General features: G+C 40.8%; 3 protein-coding genes across 5 annotated transcripts; all 3 read left to right on the top strand.

Annotated features, from left to right (window-relative positions):
- Positions 1-919: 919 nt before the first annotated feature.
- LOC138590128 (differentially expressed in FDCP 6 homolog) lies at positions 920-8,964 on the top strand. 2 transcript variants are annotated; one of them, XM_069660692.1, is made up of 12 exons: positions 920-1,067; positions 2,685-2,825; positions 2,921-3,106; positions 3,997-4,224; positions 4,326-4,472; positions 5,752-5,811; positions 5,945-6,053; positions 6,136-6,434; positions 6,526-6,692; positions 7,141-7,339; positions 7,837-7,927; positions 8,201-8,964. In XM_069660692.1, the coding sequence occupies exons 1-12, from the start codon at positions 972-974 to the stop codon at positions 8,395-8,397; spliced, it is 1,920 nt and encodes a 639-aa protein (XP_069516793.1). In that variant the 5' UTR covers positions 920-971; the 3' UTR covers positions 8,398-8,964. The 2 variants fall into 2 exon arrangements, with proteins under 2 accessions (XP_069516793.1, XP_069516794.1); XM_069660693.1 differs by lacking the exon at positions 5,752-5,811.
- Positions 8,965-10,033: 1,069 nt separating this feature from the next.
- ppardb (peroxisome proliferator-activated receptor delta b) lies at positions 10,034-17,256 on the top strand. 2 transcript variants are annotated; one of them, XM_069660926.1, is made up of 8 exons: positions 10,034-10,355; positions 12,203-12,601; positions 12,693-12,844; positions 12,940-13,078; positions 13,366-13,568; positions 13,728-13,934; positions 14,032-14,275; positions 15,373-17,256. In XM_069660926.1, exons 2-8 carry the CDS (start codon positions 12,262-12,264, stop codon positions 15,618-15,620), a joined length of 1,533 nt encoding a protein of 510 aa, XP_069517027.1. In that variant the 5' UTR covers positions 10,034-10,355; positions 12,203-12,261; the 3' UTR covers positions 15,621-17,256. The 2 variants fall into 2 exon arrangements, with proteins under 2 accessions (XP_069517027.1, XP_069517026.1); XM_069660925.1 differs by having other exon boundaries at positions 10,034-10,410.
- Positions 17,257-17,645: 389 nt separating this feature from the next.
- Positions 17,646-22,449, top strand: mkrn4 (makorin, ring finger protein, 4). The gene is made up of 8 exons (XM_069660562.1): positions 17,646-17,744; positions 18,870-18,998; positions 19,085-19,323; positions 19,401-19,489; positions 19,566-19,828; positions 19,911-20,018; positions 21,419-21,518; positions 21,599-22,449. The coding sequence occupies exons 1-8, from the start codon at positions 17,674-17,676 to the stop codon at positions 21,743-21,745; spliced, it is 1,146 nt and encodes a 381-aa protein (XP_069516663.1). The 5' UTR covers positions 17,646-17,673; the 3' UTR covers positions 21,746-22,449.
- Positions 22,450-22,555: the final 106 nt, after the last annotated feature.

Here is a 22,555-nt window from a genome sequence, read left to right as displayed (position 1 = left end):
AAATGAGGCTTTTGCAGACTTACAGGTACTCTTGCAACTGGAAAAATACAAATTTTCATCTATCAGGCCGTTAGCTCACATTATATGCGAGGTACAATCCTCAAGTAAACGTTATGTTGACGTTAGCTTTAGCTAAAATTAGCGACGAAAAAGGCACCTAATGTCTTTAACAGCTAGTTTCATATTTTAACCTGACAGTTAAGGACGACAATGCTCAACCTCAAAGCAAGGCCACTCCCCACCGTAAAATAACAAGATCCAAGAAAACACTTAGATTTCTAGCAGTACTTGTAATTTCTACGCTGCCCGTGAAGGTAGCAATGGCGAATTTGTTTTTATTTTTTAAGTTGTTGCGGTATTTCAGTTTAAGGTAGGCTATTTGTTCATTATTTGAGTATTGACGTCACAATCTTCTTCATAAGCAAACTCCACCAAAAGTATTTGAATACTTAAATTACTCGTTGCGTTGTAGATTTAATTTTTTGTAGATTTAATTGGCAAATAATAAAATACATTTAATAAACATATTGCCTTGTTTTCAAAATAATAAACAATATTATATACCAGTAGTTCGATTACCTATAATATCAATAATCTTATCACACCTGAATAAATAAGTTATACAAATTTGAATGATGTTTTAAAAAAAATACTTAACGTTTAATTGTTTAAAAGGACGTTCCTAGTACTAGTCGATGTACCAAAACTTTTAATATAGTATTTTTATTTTGTTTTGTTACTTTTCTTAAAGCACTGAAGGATCCGAACATGAAGTAAACATCAGACCCTCCCTCCCCGTCAGTGACTGTGGACGTCCTGCAGGTGTCGCTGCCAGCAGCCTGGTAAAGCCTCATGCCTGCCTGACAGCAGCAACACAACGTGGGTGTCTGCCTGTCACCCTAGGGCCCCGTGTCAACAGCAGAGGGAAGAAGACGTAGAGGAGGAAACCAGAAAGTAACTGTGCTGCAGACATGGACCTACGGTCTGAGCTGCTCAAATCCATCTGGTATGGTTTCACAGCCCTGGATCTGGAGAAGAGCGGTAAGGTGTCCAAGTCTCAGTTGAAGGTGAGTGAAGGGTCTACCACCTGGACTTTAGAGAGACTTTTCTGTCGTCTGAATTAACTCGTTTCTTCCTTCTGCTGTCTCATTTCCTACCTCACTTCATATTCCATCACGTGGGCTCTCTTCAGAGGAAGATGGGTTGAAAGTATTTCAAGTGCTCAGCATACTAAATGTCACAAATGCGTTCGTTGTCTGGTATTTGTTGTATTTGATTCTGTGCTTTTGAATATGGGCGTAAACAATTTGAGATTTCTTATCATGCTCAATATTTACTGTGTTAAACTCTTTTTATAAACCACATGCTGTTCAACAAGGAACACATTTGTTCCCTTTATTTCGAGTAAAATGCTTTCACTGCTGAAAGAGGGTACAATATGCACCTCTGTCTAGCAAGAGCATGAGAGTAACAGTTTGCTCTCAGTCTGTAAATGAATGGGAGCCCTCATCTCCAAGCTGTGCTTGCACTGGGTCTCCATGTACCAGCTTGTTGTGCAAAGGGTCCTCTGACACTGGACCTGACCAGAGAACAGCCTGTTGAATAGAGTATTTTCACACCATGAGCCTGTGTACGTCAAAAGAACATTGTTACAGTCAGAGCAAGGACAAAGTGGAAACATGTTGGTGATTGTTGTCTCTGGCACGGGGCTTCAATGAAGCCACTGTATGTTTGTTGATCTCATCATTATGTCACTTGGTCTTGGTGTGGATCAGACTCCATTTTCAGCCACCTCCATGTTCTTGTGGTCTGATTCCTGCCCCTCTTAGCTCACAGCAAGCCAGCCTCATGACTAGGCTTATCCCCTTCTTGCATGCAGCCTGTAGACAAGCACCATGTTCTTTCTACGCGCTCAGAAGCAAGCAGTCTGCTTGCAGTGGCCTCAAAACTAACAGATGTTGTAGTGCACTAGAGACTAGAGACAGGATGTGGTTATGGCTCAACACACGGAGACTGGTTGTCTGATAATATGCATCAGATATCTGAAGACGTTGCACACTCTCAGTTAAGAGACATTTATAGCAGTAAAAGTAAAAGGCTGCCATAACTGAGTAAAACCCTCTGTTAAACACTAGTAGTAATACTAGTAGAACAATAGCAATAAGGATAATTAATTTATATAATCTTCTGACTTTATAGCTTCTTGATAGTTGATTAACATCAATGTTTTTTAATTCTAATATTATCAACCTATTTTTAATCTTAAGACTTTATTACTTTGTTTTGTCTTTATGCTCTCCCTTTATATTCACCTATAAAGCACCTGTAATGCTTGTGCTGTCACAGCAAGATAACATTTCCTTTGAAAATGACACAACTTCCTGCTAATTCCAGACACCCACATTTTGTGTGTGTTTTTTCACACTGATGTATGTGCTGAGAAAATTATTTTTAGCTAAATATGGTGCACCATTAAAAACATTTCAGTTCCCTACACACACAGCTCTTAGTCCTACGAGCAAACTCAACTGTCAACTTGATATACAGCATGTAGTTACGTTTTTGCAATAATCTAACATCATTCATGCAAGTCAAGCTTGTTAGATTAATGTGATTAGCACTACATCGTTCTGCCTTTTTTAAAACTTTCTGCGCTATATGTTGTGATTATATCTTTGCATCAGGTGCTGTCTCACAATCTGTGCACAGTCTTGTGTATCCCACATGACCCGGTTGCTTTGGAGGAGCACTTCAGGGATGATGATGATGGTCCAGTTTCCAGTCAGGGTTATATGCCTTACCTCAACAAGTACATCCTGGATAAGGTTATAAATACGCTACTACACACTCTTTCTGGTTTTGTCAAATTGTAATGCAATGCCATGAGTGTTTTTTTAATCTCTGCGTTTTGTTGTTGTAGGTTGTTGAAGGCTCTTTTACTAAGGAAAACGTAGATGAGCTCTGTTGGACTCTTACAGCAAAGAAAAACTACCAGACGGACAAAAACAGCACCACCGTTCTGCCAGAGAAGGACGCTTTTCGGCTTTGGTGCCTTTTTAATTTTCTCTCTGAGGACAAGTACCCTCTGGTTATGGTCCCTGATGAGGTGAGTTCAACTAGAACAGATACTTTGAAAAAGGTTTTACTTGAACTATAAATCATTTCTTTTCACTCAAACATGAACTGAAAACAAGGAAACATAGCCATAGTTGCTGTTCGTTGGAAATTTCTAAATTTGGCCACATGGACAACTAAAGTTATTGTGCTCTTTGTTGACTTTTGAGGCTGTAGTCAGTAATCTGCGACTTAAAACTGGTGTTGGATTTTTTACAACCGCTGAATACACCCTGGCTGAAACCTCATTTCTTGCCATCATGGAACACGGTGCTCTTTCATGCAGCAGTGTGGGCTTGTTTCTCACTTGCAAAGCTCTTTTTGGTTTCCTGTTGTGTTTTTTTCGCAGCTGCTGCCAAGAGAAAGGCCTCAATTTCAAGGGCGAATTACTTTTTATCATGCTGAGTTCAAGACAACATTATCTAATTATTTTTTTTGCTACAAGCTTCACACACCAACCGCTTTACAAAGAAATCTGTGCTGCAATGGATACTACAGTGTGGTCACTGCTGTCATTAATGTATATTTGATTTAAGAATCCACATTGACCACTCATACTCTTGAGACAAGACAACACTGTATAATGTGATCTTTACTGCAGTTTTATGTGGATTGAAAACTTCAAAATGAAGTACACATTAAAGTGAAGCCAGTGCTCTGCTCTCATCTGCTTACTAAGAATTTATCGTGAACGACTCCCTAAAATAACTGTGAAGAAAGTCTTGTTTCATCACTCCAAAAGAGAACAGAAAATTCTTGATTATTCTAAAAGAAATAGTTTATAAGTTACTTCCTTCCTTAAGTTTAAGGCAGCTCACACAGATGATTCAATGAATTCAGTTTGTTCTCACTTTCAAGACTTTTGGTTTCCTTCCTTGCCAGGTGGAGTACCTCCTCAAGAAGATCTGCATGGCGATGAGCATCGAGTTCAACTGTGTTGAATTAGAGGACTTCTTTGCCCAAGACTCCGTTCAGCAGAGTGGCATAACTGTTTGGGTATTTCTGGAGATGATGAACTCAGGAAAGATAAGCAGAGGAATTGATAAAGGCATAATAAGCATGGCTATTGAGGAAGTATACAGAGAGATAGTCGGTGATGTCCTCAAAGAGGTAGGAGACTGTTGCCACCAGAGGTGTGTGTTTTTGCTCCAGACATGCTTTGCATTGTGTCAGTAACAGCATATGTGTGTGTCGGTCATGGGTGCTTGCAGGGTTATCTGTGGAAGAAAGGCCAGCTGAGGAGAAACTGGAAGGAACGCTGGTTCACCTTAAGGCCGAGCAACTTGTCCTACTACACAGGGGAGGACCGCAGGGACTGCCAGGGCAACATAGTTCTGGATGGGAACTGCTGTGTGGAGGTAAGCAACCGGAGACGATCATCTTTCAAAGTTAAACACTGTTAACACTACAAAGAACTGTGGCTTTAATAACACTTTGTTCTGTGCAGAGAAGGAATACATACGGCTCATTTGCTTTCTTTTGTACATTTGAAACAAAATATCATTTCTTAAGCCAGCGGTTCCCAAACAGGGGGTGGGGACTCCCCCAAGGTGTCGCAAGATGAAGCTGAAAAAGGTCACACAGTTGTTCACATATATTTTGGTTTCAACACCTCATTCCTTTTGGGGTTTTATAGTGAATACATGGAGTCCTCATACATGGACTCCTAAAGAGGAAAAACATTCTGAGGCAGGAAATCAGGCCCACAACCTGTAGCCTTTTTTTAGCGGTTACGAGAAATAGCAAAAAATGGTGTAACTAAAAGTGCACAAAGAATTCTAGATGCTGTACATGAGAGGACTCCACGACGATTTAGTGTTGCAATCATTGCAAACATTTTCTGACTCAATATGGAAACTTTACTGACAGTGATCAAAACCAAGATTGGGTGAAGAATTGGGTTTGTTATTCTAGTAGCCGCTAGAAGCTCCTGGAAACCTGTGACCACTTGATGTGTAAAATCAGTTCCCCTTAAACATGTTCGGAATTAGCAAATGCCCTGTTTACAGATTACTCTCAAAGCTTTCATTGTCACTTTATGTGACACACATTTTTGCCCAGTATTGTTCTGCCTTCTTGTGAGATGCAGATTAAAGTAAAGCTGCTGTAGAATAGTGAAAATGACGTAGCACTAATCACTTAAGACCCTCCCTGTTTCCTGAAAGAATTTAGACCGCCCTCCCTTCAGCACGGAGAATGAAAATATCAACCCTCCCTTTCCAGAACCTCCCTACCCCAAATATTTTGTATACAGACTCATATTTTAAAAAGGTTACCACCAAGTTCATGAAAAGCACAACAGTTGGATACTGAGTGTTGCCTTGTTTCCCAATTAGCTTTTCTTCATAATGCTAAACTGAGCTGAACTTTAGATTAGTGCCAGCCTCACTCTGATGAATGATCCTTTCTGATATGAAGCCTGCAGCAGTAGAGCTGGAGTCCAGTGATGTTATATGGTTTGTTCTGTAGGCTTTCGACATCGACAAATTATTAGCTCATCAATGCCACACGAGACCAGGCAACCGGATTTATGACAAACAATCTCCTCAAACAAGTTCTGTTATTTTTCATCAAGAGCTACACATGTGTTACTCTAAACAAAACAATCAATCATTCTAAAATCATGCTTTATTATAGGAAGTAGACGATGAAATATTGTTTGGTCGTTCAAAATGGATCATAAACGTCCTTTTCCCAGTGAGTTTACCATTTCTTTTCTCCTCACCACAGTATTTTTATGAACTGGTCACAACAAAACAAATAAAAAGAGAAAAACAAATCTTAAAAGAAGAAATATTTATTGATTAAACCCATTTCCCTTTTTGAACAGGTGCTAGCAGACCGGGATGGAAAGAGATGCATGTTTTGTCTGAAAACCCTCTCCAAGACTTATGAGATGAGCGCCTCAGACACCAAGCAAAGACAGGAATGGACCACAGGTCAGAGGACACTCACATCATTGATCCTAATTACTTATCAGTCAGATTCATATCATGACATGTAAAAGTATCTTCTTCACAGCCATCCAAACAGCCATCAGGCTGCATGTGGAGGGGAAAACGTCCCTCCACAAAGATTTGAAGCTGAAGCGGCGTGAACAGCGGGAGCAGCGCGAGAAGAGACGACAGGCCAAGGAGGAGGAGCTGCAGAGGCTGCGGGCCCTGCAGGAGGAACGGGAGCGTAAACTGGCGGAGTTGGACCTCCTGAAAGAGGCGCAAAAGCAGGCGCAGGCCCTGCTGGAGCAGGATGAGCAGAGGAGGCGCCTGCAGCACGAACAGCTTCAGCAGGCCTTGGAGGTCCAGCTACGAGAGGCTGAGGAGGTGAGTTTGGAGGCAATGACGGAAAAGGAGGGGCTTGAATTCAGAAGCAGAAAGATGTGAGGGTTCATTCTTTTGTCTTTTGCATCTCAAGGCGCGGGTCAGTATGCAGGCAGAGATGGCTCTGAAAGAGGAGGAAGCAGAGAAACAGAGGAAGAGGATCCAGGAGCTGGAGGAGATGCAGAAACGTTTGGAGGAGGCGCTGCAGCAGGAGATCAAAGCCAGGCTGGATGAGGAGGCCTTCCGCTACGCTCAAGCAGGGTAGAGTGTTACATGTAGCCACCAATCTCCTATATACACTGTCACCTATATGCACTCTACAGTCTCAATAAGAAGTCATTTGTTTGGGTTAATAGTCTGTAAATGATAGTCTGTTAGCTGAGAGAGGAGACGTGCGTTTGTGTGCAGACAGCTCAGCTGCTGAAAGGAGTTCGTGTTGCGTTATGTTCCTGAGGAAGTTGAGCTGCTTACAGAGGAAGTTGTTAAATGCTGCCATCAGTCAAATCTATTGTGCCGCTGTTTCTGTGCCCTCTTAGCTTTATAAGTTATTAAGACTCTAATGAATTGATCACAGAAATCTGAAAACTCTTCATTATCATTTAATGCGTGGGAAAATGTGAAATATCTGATTTTCCTACAAAGTAAGAAGTCAATTATACTTTTAGTGCATGATGTATTTATTTGTGTGTGTGCTCTTTGTTGTGTCCAGGTTACTGGCAGAGGAGGAGGAGAAAATGAAGGCACTCATGTCCCTGCAGGAGGAACAGGAGGAGTACATCCTGAAGACGCAGAGGGAGAAGCAGGAGCTGAAACAGGAAATGGAGGCCAAGTCCCGGTCCCTGGACGAAGCACAGAGGCAGCTGGAGGAGGTCCGAGCCAACCGGCACAGGGTTGACCAGGATGTCGTGGTAAGAAACAACAAATAAAATCCAATTTTTCACAGGTAAAAAAGAAAGCAATTATCTTAAAACCTGATTAAGGTTAGAAGGGTTTTACAGTAACAGAAACACATAACAGTCTGCAGTATAACACAGACTTTAAAGTGAAAAATAGACAGCTTTGAGGGTCCGTCCTTCAAAACAGTTCAATGATTTCAAAGTCCAACCAGATGTTTCAATCAATAGAGTGTGTTCTACCTGTGATCCATTTATAGTTCACCCAGGGTATCTTTATCCTTGGATGACTTTTGCTATTCATTTTACGAATGTTATAATGTTTCAAGGTATCACTAAGTCAAAATGTTGTTTTATATCTGTTGGAGCCAGTACAGTTCAGACCCCTTTATTATAACTTTGTAACTTCAAAGAGTTTATTAGTTGTAGTTGGTGGTAAGGCCGACAGCAGTTTGCTTTTTTTCATTGCTAGTAGGCAAAGAGGTATTTTAATGACTGTTTTTCTCCGACAGGCTGCCCAGAGGAAACTTCGGCAGGCGAGCACCAATGTCAAACACTGGAACGTGCAGATGAACCGACTGATGCGACCAATCGGACCAGGCGGTATGTGTCTCTTCTGCATTCAAAAAAATTTTGGTTGGGTTGACATTAAGCATTGCTTTGAGTAAAATGTGTCAGGAGTTTGACACCATTTGCTTCTGAGATTGTTTGACAGTAGCTATATTGTACACAGTGTCTGTTAATATACTTCCTTAAATGTGATTATTTTTAACCATTGAATTTCTTCTCTATTCAGCATAATTGTCTCCAAACTTCAAATCTGCTTCAACTTGCTTTTTCTGAAGTGTCTTTTTTTTGTGCTGTCTTTCCTTGTAGAGAAGAGACCATCGCTGGGAAGCTCTTTCTCGTCCTTCCAGATCCCAACGCAGAGAGATCCCGGGCTGCGCCTCAGACGGCGATCGGGATCAGAGGATCAGGACGAGGAGAGCAAAGAAAATGTTGACAACAGAGCTGGATGTGATTCAGAGAAACGCCACTCCCATGCCTCAAATGGAGACATGGACATCCCTTAAAAATACGAATGAGTGAGGCTGCAGGAGGTTTTCTGAAAGGGCAGGCAAGACATATTAAACAGTGGGACTACACACTTTAAACTGAATTTACAGTACTGCCATTAAATGATAACTTTACTGACCTCATTTCACAAACCGCAACAGTTTAAAACATTTTAATGACCAATTGCTTTGAAAGAATTCACTTCTCAACTAAGCTCCGACTGTTACCTTTGTATGCTTGTTGGGGACATAAACTATACCTCAGTACACATAACATGAGCTGTAAGCAAGATCCTGAAAGGAAGTTGTGATGTTTTAGGGCTAATACACACATATGAAAAGAAAGCTCGTTTGTTAAGTCTGTAATATAGAAACATAACAAAGTTTCATTTTTATTAATGTATTTTTTGTGGGTGGAGGATGATTTGACGATTGACGTTGTGATGTAAAAAGTTTACTGCAACTTCAGTGTAAGAGTATCACTCCTCACAAACAGGAAAGAGAGAGAGAGAGAGACACTCATTACACTTCCTGTTTCTTGTCAGTTAACGTTATTGTAAATAAAAGAGTGAATTGATGCTTTAACCTGATTTCTGCCTGTATCTTTACTGTGTTAACTGAAGTGCAGCATGCAATTCAGAGACATTGTAACCTACTTTTTAAATTAAATCTTAATGTAGACAGTAAACGGCTGCAATAAATGATAGTTTTAAACAGTAAATTATGAGTTATAGGTGATATTTTAATGACAAAGACTACACAATGGGAGTTGAAGCCCACATTGCTGAATTTTCAAACTGCGTGTCTGCTTAGTTTGAATTTGAGTCCTCCTAAATTCAGTATCAGAATGTGTCATCGCTGACTAATTTGACAGCTCTGTCAGATAAAAACTGCTCATATGAGTGAACAGAGACATCCACAGACAAACTGAGCAAACTACATGACAGCTGGACCGATTTTCATAACGATTTTCTTCTCTTTTTAATAGATCTTGTTATGGACTATTTTTACTCTACATTCTCAAAATAGTAAATTACAAAAAAAATGTGGTGGGGTGTAGAATAAAAAAAAGCTTATAGACTGCTCAGTAAACCTCCTCTCTGTTTTATGTGTACAGTGTCCCCACACTGTAACATAATTGTATCAACAGATAAAGCCACATTTAATGATATTATTATACTAGACTTTTCATCCAGCATATATAAGGCCTCTGGGGGTCTGGGCAGTTTTTATTGCTTTGCTTGTTTCGTAATCAAGTAATTTAATGTGAAATTTAACTAGGACAATCATAGGATTTATTAAAAAAAAAGAGATCTTATCCAGCCTGTAAAGCATGCAGATCAACTCAAAATCACGCCAATTTTAATTATAGACCAAAATTACAAATTGCCTAATGGTGTTTTGCGCTACACGTAGACTGTCTTTGTATGTATGTCCTATAGATATAATCCAAGCCTCTAAATGCCCATTTTAATCAGTGCAGATGCGAATGAATGTCTATGTTACAGGTTACAGAAATAACAGCACACATTAGCGTTAACAGAGACCTTGAATGCTGTTTGCTGGATCCAGCCTGATGTGTGTGTGTGTGTTTGTGTGTCCTGGCATGTGACGATGGAGGAGGAGAGTGGGGGGGTAGAGGGGAGGGGGGTGAAGCAAAGCAAAGCAAAGCAAAGCTAGGAGCAACAAGGAGAGAGTCGGAGAGGGATTATCAGTTAACTATGCTTATCTGCATGTGATATGGCAGCGAGAAAAGGTGTCCGAACTGCTTTTCTGTTGTGTCGAGCTCAGCGGTTTGTCAGCTCAGGTTCTACAGCAAGAGGGCCTGAATCAATCTAAAGTTTATGTTAGCAGTCTGACGTTAGCTCTGCTGCTAGCTCACTCCTGCTGGTGACTTCAAACAACTTGTCAACAGCCGATCGATCCAGGGACAAGACTCGGGACTGCTTTCGACACTTGTTTATTTTAGCCTACTGGTAGGTTTTTTCCGTGGCAAAAAATTCTTGTGAACCAGCTGCAGTATTGAGAGAGGTAAGCTAACCCAGCTAACGTTATTTAAGGGCACACACGGGAATGTGGGTCAGCAGCAGCCACGCTAAGAGCTAGTAGTAGTTCAGTCAACATTCAAGGTTAGTTGCTAGCTAACTAGCTAAGTTAGCTCGCAGTGCCGACACTCTTCGACGGCTGAACCTACACATTTGTACGTCTAATATCGTTTTGCTTTAATTAATGGACGCTTCGCGGTAAACATGTCTAGTACTAAGCCGTCCTTTCATTTCTAAAATGCTTGTATCCAGTTACCGTCCTGTCAGCGACTCTCACTATTCACAGTTATATTAGCAGATATTTCCGAGAACCAGTGTGACAGGTTGGCTGCTGGACAAGTCTTAACAGTGCTCATGTCGAGTGCTTTTCTCCAAATTGTTATGAAAACAAAGTTTGACTCTCTTTGGGCTGTTATGCGATTACAATTTTACTCTGAAATCATGATTAAACGTCTAATCAATTGTCACTGTGGGTGTTTGTCAGCTACATACATGGACGGTTTAATCCACTAGGGGGCCGCGGGGCAAATATGTAACCCCCCACCCCCAAAACCCTCTCTCCCTAGCACTGTTCATTGTAGTTTTTATTTAGTTTTCTTTTGTTTGAAAACTGCCGTTTTTATTTTATTTCAGTTTCACTGCAAGTTTTAGTCTTCGTCTTAGTTTTCGTTAACTATAATAACCCTGCTCCCTACAGCCTGAACCCGTGAACAACAGTACTCAGTGTGTACATAGTGCATGCACCCTGTCCCCTTAACTCACCCACCAAGTACACTGTGCACCCTAGCATGGAACTGAGGCAAACAATAATACAGATGTCTCCCAGCTCCAGTAGAGACAAAGTTTACTGTTTTTCAGATAGTGGAGAGAACAGACTGAAATGTTTTGGGCACATTGTGAGACCAAAAACCATGGCTGCCCTAGAAGTCTTGAGTTGTTGGTTCTGTGTGTTCATACATACTCTGATAGGAGTGAGTAAGTACGGTTAGGCAATGTGCATCATCAGACATTTTGCCATACTTTGGTAGCTGTGCATTTCTGGCTGTATTAGACCTTTGTTAGATTTTTATTAGAGTTTTATATAGTCTGTTTTCTGTTATAGACATCCCTGACCAAGTCATTTGAATTTCTGCTCAGAAATCTCATTAGTTTATAAAATGCGTATACCATGGTACCAGGATTTTATACATATCACCCAGCTCTTTTAGTGAGTTTTTGGAAATCTGTCTTATTGCTTAAGTGGGGCATTTGGGGTTCTTAATGGTATGGGGCCCCTGCTTGTCTGCTCCATATGCCTAGTGTGTAATCCAGGCATGCCAACACGGCGTGTGTATATCATGTCATAAGCCTATTACTATCAAGGACATTGCCTGGCTGCTGCTGTTGACTCGGTAAAGGACACCTTTGTAACACAAAGATTCCTAAATGCACTTGTTTCAGTTAAAAGTGATTTACTAAGACCTGAAGCTAAAAAGCCAAATGATTTATACATTTTTGCCATTGAGTTTACATGAAAAATGGACAATAAGCAGAGCATTTTGGCCTTGAAACATGTTATGAAAAGCTTTGCTCTCAGTTTGGTTAGTGACTGGTGACTGGAAACGGACTGTTAACCACTCACATGCTGGATCAAAGAGGAAACTAGATGATATAAGTGCAATTGAGGCTAGTGACGGTGGTCTTGTGGTCATTCTTACTCTAAATAAAGTCCACATGTAGAGTACACACTGTTGACTAAATACTGTGTGTTTAAAACGATGTTTTCCATTCTTCTATAGTGGAGCTATGATGGCAACGTGACAGGAGGGGAGCCGCTGAGTCAGCTTCATCAGGAACCATGGAAGAGTTTCAGCAAACTGCAGCAGAGCAGCACGACAGGGTGAACGGCTACTCCGAGCCCAAATCCCCCCAGGACACGGCTGATGTCAGGTGGACGCCACCGGAGGGAGAGTCTGGAGGTTCAGACAGCTGTGGAGGGACAAGCGTGTCGGAGCTGACCGACCTGCAAGAGTTGAAGGCCAGGGAAAGTGAGGATGAAGAGGAGAAGGAGGAGAAAGATGTAGTACCTGCCTCTAAAGGCCTGAAAGGGGACCAGAAGAAAAAAGATAAAGAGAGTCCAGATCAGGAGGAGAATAATCACAGCAAGAAAAACAGCAGTGCAGCATCCAGCTACACAGGTCAGAGTTTTATTTTGAAATCCTTTGTTTCGCTTCCTGGGAAATGGAGCGTTACAGATGAGTCTTAATAATCATGTATGTTTTTATGCAGACCTATCCCACACCTCTTCACCCTCACTGTCAGAACAGCTGCGCCTTGGCCGAGAAGACAGCACAGGGTCTGGGATCAGCGTGGAGTGTAAGGTCTGCGGAGACAAGGCCTCTGGTTTCCACTATGGGGTGCATGCCTGTGAGGGTTGCAAGGTAATGCAGTGTTTAAATAAGGCTAAAAAGCTCACAGAGTTCAGCAGGTCCTTAATGTCCAAGTTGATGAACTGGTTGTGTTGTTTCTCACCTAGGGCTTTTTCCGGCGAACTGTGCGGATGAAACTGGAGTATGATCGCTGTGAGCGGGCCTGCAAGATTCAGAAGAAGAATCGAAATAAGTGCCAATATTGTCGCTTCCAGAAGTGCCTGTCTTTGGGAATGTCCCATGATGGTGAGCGGGAAGATATTAGTTACTTTTATTAAACTAGTTCTTTTGAGAAATTCCGGATTTAACAATTGTATTGAAATTTCAGTCAGTAACAAGCCTGGTCATCATCTTACCTCTGATCTCTTTTGCTTTGAAACCTTGGACATTTTTTGGGGTCCTTGGAGGAAGTGATTTTCCAGCCATGTGCACAAGAACCCAATCTTAGTACTGACAAAGTGATTCAGCCCTTTAAATATCTACTCAAAATAAGACCACCGTGTGTGTGTGTGTGTGTGTGTGTGTTTGCTCAGCGATCCGATATGGACGTATGCCTGAGGCGGAGAGGAAGAAGCTGGTTGCAGGCCTTCTTGCAGAGGAACTGAACCACAGCAAACCAGGTGGCTCAGACCTGAAGACCTTGGCCAAACAAGTCAACACAGCCTACTTGAAGAACCTCAGTATGACCAAGAAGAGGGCCCGCAGCATCCTGATGGGCAAAACCAGCAGCACCTCGGTATGTTCCAATTTAAGAATAGTTTTCATGAATACATGGGACTATAAGTAGTACATAATTGTCATAGGTTCTTCAAAATGTCAAAAAATATATGTTCTAATTGCAATTCCTTGTAAAAGATGGTAATTCATTAGAAAATCATTTTTGTCCTCCTTCTAGCCGTTTGTGATCTACGATGTGGACACACTCTGGCAAGCAGAAAGTGGTTTGGTATGGAGCCAGTTACTTCCAGGTGCGCCGCTGACCAAGGAGATCGGGGTCCACGTGTTTTACCGCTGCCAATGCACTACGGTGGAGACTGTGCGAGAGCTCACAGAGTTTGCCAAGTGCATTCCAGGGTTTGTGGACCTCTACCTTAACGACCAGGTGAGTCTTTGTCTACTCATTTTGCTACACAATAAGAGGATTTGCGTTTGTGTTGAGCTTAAACAATAATGAACAATTGTCTGTGTGCTTTCTGCAGGTGACTCTGTTGAAGTATGGAGTGCATGAAGCTATTTTTGCCATGCTGCCCTCTCTCATGAACAAAGATGGGCTGTTGGTGGCTAATGGTAAAGGCTTTGTGACCAGGGAGTTCCTGCGCAGCTTGAGAAAGCCTTTCAATGAGATCATGGAGCCCAAGTTTGAGTTTGCTGTCAAGTTTAATGCTCTGGAGCTGGATGACAGCGACCTGGCTCTGTTTGTTGCTGCCATTATTCTCTGTGGAGGTGAGACTGAAGACTTTTGAATTTGGTTGCTATGTTCAGGGTATCTTAAAAGGTCTTAATAAAGCATTGAATTAATTTCCTTAGGAATGGCTTCAGAGGGTAAAACTGAAGTGTTTAATTTTCTCTTGTCTGCCCTTAATGGTAATAAAAGTTTTATGAATCCATTGCAGACTGTAAACTTCTATAGAATAAAAGTGGGATTATTTTGATAGATAGTTTGCACTCAAGGCTTTGCAAAACTGTTTTCTAAGTGTAGTGGGTCCAGGTTATATTAAAGGGCCAGTTCACTGCTTTTCAACCTCAGTCCTATCATGCTATTATGGGGAGTTAATGCCGTTTTAGTAGGAAAAAACATGCAATTTCAATGTAGACCTTTGGCGGACGCTATCTGCAGGAAAACAAAAACTCCGCCAGACTACGTAAAACGCGTCTGGGAGCTTGCTAAACTACACTTCCTCAATCTTGGACACCCGCCCCCGATATCATGTCTCGTTCAAAATCGTCAGGCTTGAAATGTAGACTGCAGACCTGAAGATTTTTTTAGATGATCCACAGGTATATTCTCGTCATATTTTTGGTTCTGTACCGCTCTGTACCTGCAGCGATCAATGTCAGTGTCCTTGAAACGGTAGAATTTCACTCCAGCGTCTCTCGCTGGGCAGTCCCTTTCAAAGGGAGGGGCGCAATGCAAGCTGGGTGTTGTAGGAATATAGAATGGGTGAAACCACAAGCTGTTTGTACAACTTTCTCAACAGCTATGGCAACAATTTTGAATATTATTGCTTCTATCGATTACAGAGAACACCAGCTTTGACTGACAGTGACTTTTTCCAGGGGCAAATTGCTCCTTTAATTCGTTTAATTAAATCATTAGAAAATATTGCTATGGTTTTGCTATTCACTTAAATGGTGATGTAAGTAAAAATAATTTCTAGGAGTTATCATCCAAACTGGTTTGGTGTCACACTTTCACACTGCAGTATAAAGGATTGTAAAACAGGTATTAAATTGCATTCTGTTGAACCCTAGAGAAACCCTGTCTTTTTGCTTCGAGTGTAATGTGACTCATCATAACGTGTTGCTTCTTGTATTCCCAGATCGTCCCGGGCTAATGAACGTAAAACAGGTGGAGCAGAGTCAGGACAGCATCCTCCAGGCCCTGGACCTCCACCTACAAGCGAACCACTCTGACTCAGTCTACCTCTTCCCCAAGCTGCTGCAGAAGATGGCCGACCTCCGTCAGCTGGTTACAGAGAACGTTCACCTTGTCCAAAAGATTAAAAAGACTGAGTCAGAGACCTCGCTCCACCCTCTACTACAGGAGATCTACAAAGACATGTATTAGTATTCTTCAGCACAGACTGCTTTTAGCAATACTGTTACAAACTGAATTGACATTTTTAATGATACACTGCATTCAGTACAAGCACTGTTCCACGTACGGGCATGGATTTTAACGTGCAGATGAGGCAAAGTCACGTGGTAGGGCTAAAACAATCAGCAAAGTCTTCTCAATGTCAGCATTACCCTCAGCACAGTAATGTGTGTGTGTATGTGTGAATGTATGTGTGTGTGTGAGATGAGCATCTGGAATCATTTGCTGCAAGTCCTAGTTTCCCACGACGGTCACTTAACAGAGAGAATGGTATGTTTTCTCACCGAGGCTGCTCCTATTACATCCTAATAGCAAAGCTGACCCCAGAGCAGTGTCAAGAGAGCTTCTCCTCACTCACCTCGCATCTGTGTTTCCAGTGAAGGGAAAGCATTTCATGTTCTTACACCAATGGCAAAGAGCCTTCAGTTTGTACAGTGCAAGAGTTTCTTATAATGCCTTTGGTAGAGTGATTGTTCTCAGACTTTTGGTAAAGCTGAAGATGCACAAATTTGGTTTTTGTTTACATCATTATCATCATCATCATCATCATCATCATCAATGACCGCTACTTTGCCAGCTGGTTTCTCGAACACAAACTGGGCTGGCTCCAGGCTTGAGCGCTCTCCAAGCAGCTGTCTGTGCAATACCTTTTCCATTTGTCAATAAATGTGGAGATCCAAGTTACATAGGTTTTGTCTTAAAGCCATATACCTAAGTGGTAACTTAATATGGACTATGCTGCACAGATTTTGTTTCTGAAGCTGACACTATAAACACATGACCCGTTGAAGTACAAGGGACCGCATGTTTTATTTTTCTTTATTTTGACATGCAAATTATCACGAACTTGCCATTTTAAAGTTTTTCCTAGTTTATTTGTAATTATGTTACTAATTATTTGTAATTGTTGATCATATTACTTAGGACAAAACATGATTTATCATCTTGTTTTATGTATTAAGTATATCTGTTTTATTTTGTATTACATGCCTATTTCATTTAGGTTGTACCAAATATATCATCAAGCATACCAACAAACTTTTCCTTGATGAGGAATTTGGGTTGCGCGCCTTAGCAGGATTTACCTACAACCAGCATACTGTACCACAATGTCATTGATGGAAACATTTATGATGATTGGGAATTACCATCTGACATCTGATATCATAAATCTTTTCTGTATTCACCCCAGATACAACCTAGATCCCTACAGACCTGGATAAATACCCTTCCTGTGTGCAATCTGAGAGGCACAACATGTACCAGCCTTACAATACTGAACCCCGGATTTCTGTTTCCCACTGTTTTTCTGCCAATAATCTGTAGTACCTCTCTTTTTTTTTTACTGTGCTTATTCTGAAAGGACTTCAGTATGTCAGCACTGATGCACACAGTCCTCTCCTCTTGTGCTCTTATTCTGTCTTGATCCCTATCTACCTCTAATGTACGATCTCTGACATTATTCCACTGTCTCATCTTATCTCTGACTGTTTTTTTTTTTGCCTTAATTCCTGCTATTGGTGCAAATTTGATATTATTGACTGATGTGCGGTGTGCCAAGATAGCAAAAGGTGTGGATGGATAAAAGAAGAAAGTACACCAAAAAGTTGTTTTGATGTAAGCTACCTCTATGCCTGTGTAACTGATGGATTGACATATTTTTTCACAAAAACATGTTAAGACTTGAATTAATTTCATCCTTATAGTCACTTGTAACCAATATGCAGATCTAGTTTAGTTACATCTCACTTATAAACTTTGTTAGAAATATTAATACTGATTTTTCTCATTTTTTTTATTACTAGGCAGAATCTATTATTCAACTCATTCACTTGTTAAAATATTCCATAGGTGTGGTCACCATTATTAATTTAACTGTGGGAGAGTGCATACATATACATGCATGGATGAATGGGAATGTGGAATACGTAACGAACTAACGTCAACGTCTCGTTGCTATTGGCTCGTTGCTATGTTAATTGGTGAAAGGAACCGGCTGACAACTATTTAGCTAGATAGCAGGATGGACGGTGACTGGCGGTACGCTCAAAACACACGGAGGATGGACTCGGCCCGTAATGGAAGTATCTGTCGGTAAGCAGCTTTTTAGTAACAGAAAGCGAATAAGGGGACAACTTGTAGGAAGTAACGCTGGTATATCTGGTTTTAAGGAAGTCGTTGTTTTGAGCCGTCGAAAGCATTTGCTGTTTCAAATGTAGTGCTGCATTCCAGTGCGGACGTTAGTTCGTAAAATGCTCTTTTGACGATAACACAAAATCAATGTTTTAAATGAAATATGTCAAAGTTGCTTCTAAGTCAAGGTTTGACCAAAGCAAAGATACATTTGTGTGGAGAGCCACGTGAAAAGGAGGCTGGGTGTGAATAAAGGAATAACAGAAGTTTAGGTTAGGCGTTGTTGTTTAGCGTTAGCAGTTAACGTTAAGTCAGCAAACGTTATTTTAATCAGCATGCCCTCTTGTAGCGAAGGTTTGCTCTCGCATTCAACGAAAAACCCAACTGTGGTTTTAAAGAATTCAGGACCTAAAGTTTGTTAGTTATCATTCGCTGTGTTAGTGACTGTTCGTAACTTTTGCAGCTGGAGGCCTTGATTTCCGACAGCCTGCAAACACTCACAGTTGAGATGTTTAGGGACACGCGTCTGTCTGGGAAAAGTTTTTCAAGTTATCATTAACATTAAACTAGCTACTTGAAAAGATAGCTATTACTTGAGGGCACTTGCATTAACTTTGTCCATTATCGTACAATGGTTTGCTGTGTTATTGTTTGACCAGTTTTCAGCTTCCATAAGGTCTTTGGCAGTTACCCATGCTTTGTCACAAAATAGTAAAGTTTATTTCGCATTTTTTAAATCACCTTGCTTCAGTTATGTGAATAACTTCTAACCACAGCCTTGAAAGAGGTATTTAAAAAAAGAAAAGAAAAAAGAAATGCGTTACATTAACGCGCACTGGACTTCTATATTGTCTGTACACTGCATTTTTCTTTTAAAGCTTTTTGCACTCACTAATATCCTGCACCCCTGTACAGTTTTTAATTACAACTGCTGTACATATTTTATTATAAGTGCGCACCAAAACGCCAAAACAAATTCCTTTTATGTGTAAACCTACTTGGCAATAAACCCTGATTCTGAAATAGCCCAAAAGACAAAACATCCCTGCTTCAGACACAAATGTTCTCCTTTTCATTTCCTTTCAGGCGTTTTTTAAATGGCTCATGCAGATTTGGTTCAAGGTGTAATTACCGACATGAATGGCCAGTTCTACCAACAACCCAAATATGTAGATACTTTCAGAAAGGTGGATGCTGGTATGGCGAACGCTGCAGGTAAGCCATAAATCTTTCCTTAAAGGGGAAAAAAAGAGGACCTGCACATAAATTTCCTTTGCTCATTCGGTATTTTCCACCACAAGGTACCTCCACGTTCTTCAACCTGACACTGTCACCGGTAGAAGACGTTCGGTGCCCACAGTCTCCTCCGCCAGTGTGGCTTATGCTCCGTCGGACAGGCGAGGGTCAGAGCCTGCTCTTCTGCAGGCTGAGGTGATGTCCAGGCAGGAATGCAGAAGATCAGATTTGCTCGTTGATGTCTTGAATCCTCGACACTATACTGGGCGCCAGGCAACGGATATTGCTGAGGAACAGACTCAAGGTATTTGGATGTTTTCATGGGTGAAACTGAGTTTTGTCAGCATGTCTCCCCTATTTATACTAGCTTTTTCTTTGCAGACACTGACTCTTATGTTGCTGCATTTGGGGAATCAGTCCATAGCTCGAACGTTGGTCAAGCGAGTGCCTGTGATGGACGAAATGAACAGGTGTGATCCTTATACATGGCATGTTAGTCAGCTGAAAATAACCTAGGAGGCTTAAATTGATTGTTTCTGTGTCCAGGAGGCTTCTTTCAATTCTACGACAGAGGATGGTAGTGGTGGTGCTGCTGCTGCGGCCTCTAGTATCCAAAGGTCAATGGAGGAATTGGAGGCTTACAGTCAAAGTAAAAATGTGACCTGTGGCATCTGCATGGAAACAGTGTATGAAAAGCCAGATCCAAGAGGCCATGTTTTTGGAATCTTGCCCAACTGCAGTCACTCCTACTGTTTACAATGCATCATGACCTGGAGGAAAACAAAAGACCTCGGGCCAGACACGGTGAAGTAAGTGTCATTCATATTTAAATGCATCGAACAGCGCACCGAAAATGATTTGTTGCATCACTGTTTAATATTTATTCCTCAGGACCTGCCCACAGTGCCGAGTGAGGTCTGCCTTTTATGTGCCAAACAAATACTGGGTTGAAGGACAAGCGAAGGAAAGCTTAATTGCTGCCTTCAAAGAAAAATTCAGGTATGACATTAGAATCCGTCTGGCACCACTAATCACAGCAGAAGGGCTAAAGATAAAAAAATACATTACATCCTGAGTTTGTGCAATATAACAGGAAGTGTGTTATGAAACTAGTCAGTAGCTGAAAGTGGAACACAAAACAAGCAGAACATTAAGAAAAAGATTACTTGGACTTTAAGAATGTGATTGTCTAATCTTTTGCACTTTAGCTTTGTAGGTAGGATCACCGTACTGTATAGATTTTTAACTCTACCCTTAAACTAACTACACTAGTTATTTAGACCAACAAACTCCTGCATGCTTATGAACTGTAGATCAACCACTGCTGAATAATATTGCTTCCATGCATGCAATTTTCACTTAACACAAAGTTCATATTTTTCCAAAAATAGATCCAGAATTCTTTTGCTGATCTGTGCTTTGAAGAAATGTCCAATCGAAGCCTTTGGAATAGATTTCTTAACAATTTATCACAGACTGGGGGTGTGCTGCACTAATCACCTTAAGGCAGACGATCACATCGCTCTACACAAGAGACCATCGGACCGTCAATTTAAAGCTGGGGTTGGCAACTTTTGAGAAATTATAAGTGAGCTGGATGTTACAAGTATCAAACGGAAACTATGCAATCAAATTTTATTTTGTAATTACTATTATAAGAAGGCTAAATACATTTTTTTTAAAAGAACACACAAGAAATATGATATCTTATTCCATTATTTGAACAATACCAACCTCTCCTGCAGCATTGTCATGCACGTTTCGTTTTGCTGTCTTGCTGTTCTGTTGGACTTTGTCTTTTTTCAGTGCCATTCAGAAGCTGCCGTTCGTCAGCCTGAATCCATGTGAAAGTTTCATTATTTTTTATAATTACTTTAGAAAGTAAAGAGAATTTCAACAACAATTTTTTAAGAAATTGTATCAAATGATTAGCCTACCCTAGCTTAAATGGCATGACATTTCCCAGGCCCTGCTAGATTAGGGATGCATGATGGTCTCCCCTGTAGTGGAATTGATAGCATGTCTACTCTTATTGTAGTGGCCCACTGGCAGATGCACCGAAAAATGCATACATTCACTGGGCAATAAAAGAAAACTACTTAAACTTAGGTCATGTACAAAATGCCATTTATTTGTAACATTTTCTTTTCTCTTTTTAGGGAATCATCAAGCATTTGGGCATAATTAAATACGTGTTTTATCTGCGGAAAATATCAGCAAAAAAATGACATATCTGCCGATACGTCATTTTCAAGCCAGAATCTGCAGATACCGATAACCTGCCGATAATACCATGCATCCCTGTGCTAGATTAAGTTAAATGCAAAAAGCTTATTTTCAACCATTGAGATTTGTTTGGAATATGAATAAATGCAACCTCTCTGTCTCTGTGATTCCAGTAAGAAAAGCTGCAGTTACTATTCGCGATACAGATGCTGCCCCTTCAAAACAGAATGCCTGTATCGGCACGACAAACACTCACGTCGCAGGTCAATTCAGGTAAATATAAACCAACATTTGTATTCACCAGAAAGGAAGTGTTTGTTTGCTTTCCCTTACAATTGTTTTTTGCTCAACAGTATCCTATAGAAGATGAAGAGGAGTACGATGGTGTAGATCTACTCAATCTTTTCATAGCCATGACCCTTCTCAGTGGGGAAGATGACGACTATGATGAAGATGAATATGAATTGCCTTTTTACCTAGCTGAGGAGTATGGTTTCTGAGCTTTTTCATTTTTTTTGTCAGTGCCTGAAACCACTGAATGGGCTCTGTATTATACAACCGGCCCCAGAAGAACACTTGACTTTTGCTTTGTCCTTTTTGGATCTGAATTGAAACATCCTGGGAAGCCATGATAAAGATCAGGGATATCAACTATGTACCATGGAGGGCCAAGTGTGCCAATGTTTAAGTTACAGTTGGACTACCACAGGTTATTTTACTGACAGCACTCCTTCAGCCAGAGAGGAACTAGCCTTTTTAAAATCACCTGCTTCAGTTCTATGTTTGGCAACTTGGCTTTCCGCAGCACATGGTTTGTTGCCCCTGGTCTAGAATTAAGCATTTTTGTGTGGGACAAATAGTTGATCGCTCATAGTCTTCTGGTTAATCCTCTGCCTTCTAGTGAGAATTTGTTATCCTCCCCAAGTGAGAGTGCTTAAAAATGTCCTTAGCATCCCCACTGATTTTGATCTTCCTGTCAATTTGCACAATTTTGATATTTTAAAGAGTTGAATGGATGGTAGTTTTTAATGTCTATAGATAAAAAGTGTACTATAATCTGTCTTGCTCAAGTCTACTACTGATGATGCCTGCCTCCATTGATGATCCTTTCCAAGATTTGGCAAGAACATAACATGATAAGATTTTATTTCTTTTAAAGAAGTTGTACTTGTACACAGAAAATAAAACATTGCTTCACACTTTATCGCACTGAAAATGTGTCTTGCTCTTTATTGACTTTATTTTCCGTTTTTATATTTGTAAGCTTGAGTCTATTGCTTTTGACTTGAACCACTAGATGGAGGTGTGGA

This window comes from Semicossyphus pulcher, unplaced genomic scaffold (genome assembly GCF_022749685.1).
Source record: "Semicossyphus pulcher isolate SPU_LCO1_2020_fin unplaced genomic scaffold, fSemPul1.0.p SCAF_13, whole genome shotgun sequence".
In the NCBI taxonomy this organism is placed as follows: Eukaryota; Metazoa; Chordata; class Actinopteri; order Labriformes; family Labridae; genus Semicossyphus; species Semicossyphus pulcher.
Note: the sequence above shows the minus strand (reverse complement) of the source record. Positions and strands in the feature narration are given on the sequence as shown.

What these genes read in the sequence shown, in the direction of transcription:
- LOC138590128 (XM_069660692.1), top strand. Translation starts at nt 972, where the DNA reads ATGGACCTACGGTCTGAGCTGCTCAAATCCATCTGGTATGGTTTCACA. An exon ending in AAGACAGGAATGGACCACAG is followed by an intron (nt 6,054 to 6,135) that starts GTCAGAGGACAC and finishes TCTTCTTCACAG; the next exon opens with CCATCCAAACAGCCATCAGG. An exon ending in GGGTTGACCAGGATGTCGTG is followed by an intron (nt 7,340 to 7,836) that starts GTAAGAAACAAC and finishes TTTCTCCGACAG; the next exon opens with GCTGCCCAGAGGAAACTTCG.
- ppardb (XM_069660926.1), top strand. Translation starts at nt 12,262, where the DNA reads ATGGAAGAGTTTCAGCAAACTGCAGCAGAGCAGCACGACAGGGTGAAC. An exon ending in ACCTCTACCTTAACGACCAG is followed by an intron (nt 13,935 to 14,031) that starts GTGAGTCTTTGT and finishes TGCTTTCTGCAG; the next exon opens with GTGACTCTGTTGAAGTATGG. An exon ending in TGCCATTATTCTCTGTGGAG is followed by an intron (nt 14,276 to 15,372) that starts GTGAGACTGAAG and finishes TTGTATTCCCAG; the next exon opens with ATCGTCCCGGGCTAATGAAC.
- mkrn4 (XM_069660562.1), top strand. Translation starts at nt 17,674, where the DNA reads ATGGACGGTGACTGGCGGTACGCTCAAAACACACGGAGGATGGACTCG. An exon ending in CGTAATGGAAGTATCTGTCG is followed by an intron (nt 17,745 to 18,869) that starts GTAAGCAGCTTT and finishes ATTTCCTTTCAG; the next exon opens with GCGTTTTTTAAATGGCTCAT. An exon ending in TGGTATGGCGAACGCTGCAG is followed by an intron (nt 18,999 to 19,084) that starts GTAAGCCATAAA and finishes TTCCACCACAAG; the next exon opens with GTACCTCCACGTTCTTCAAC.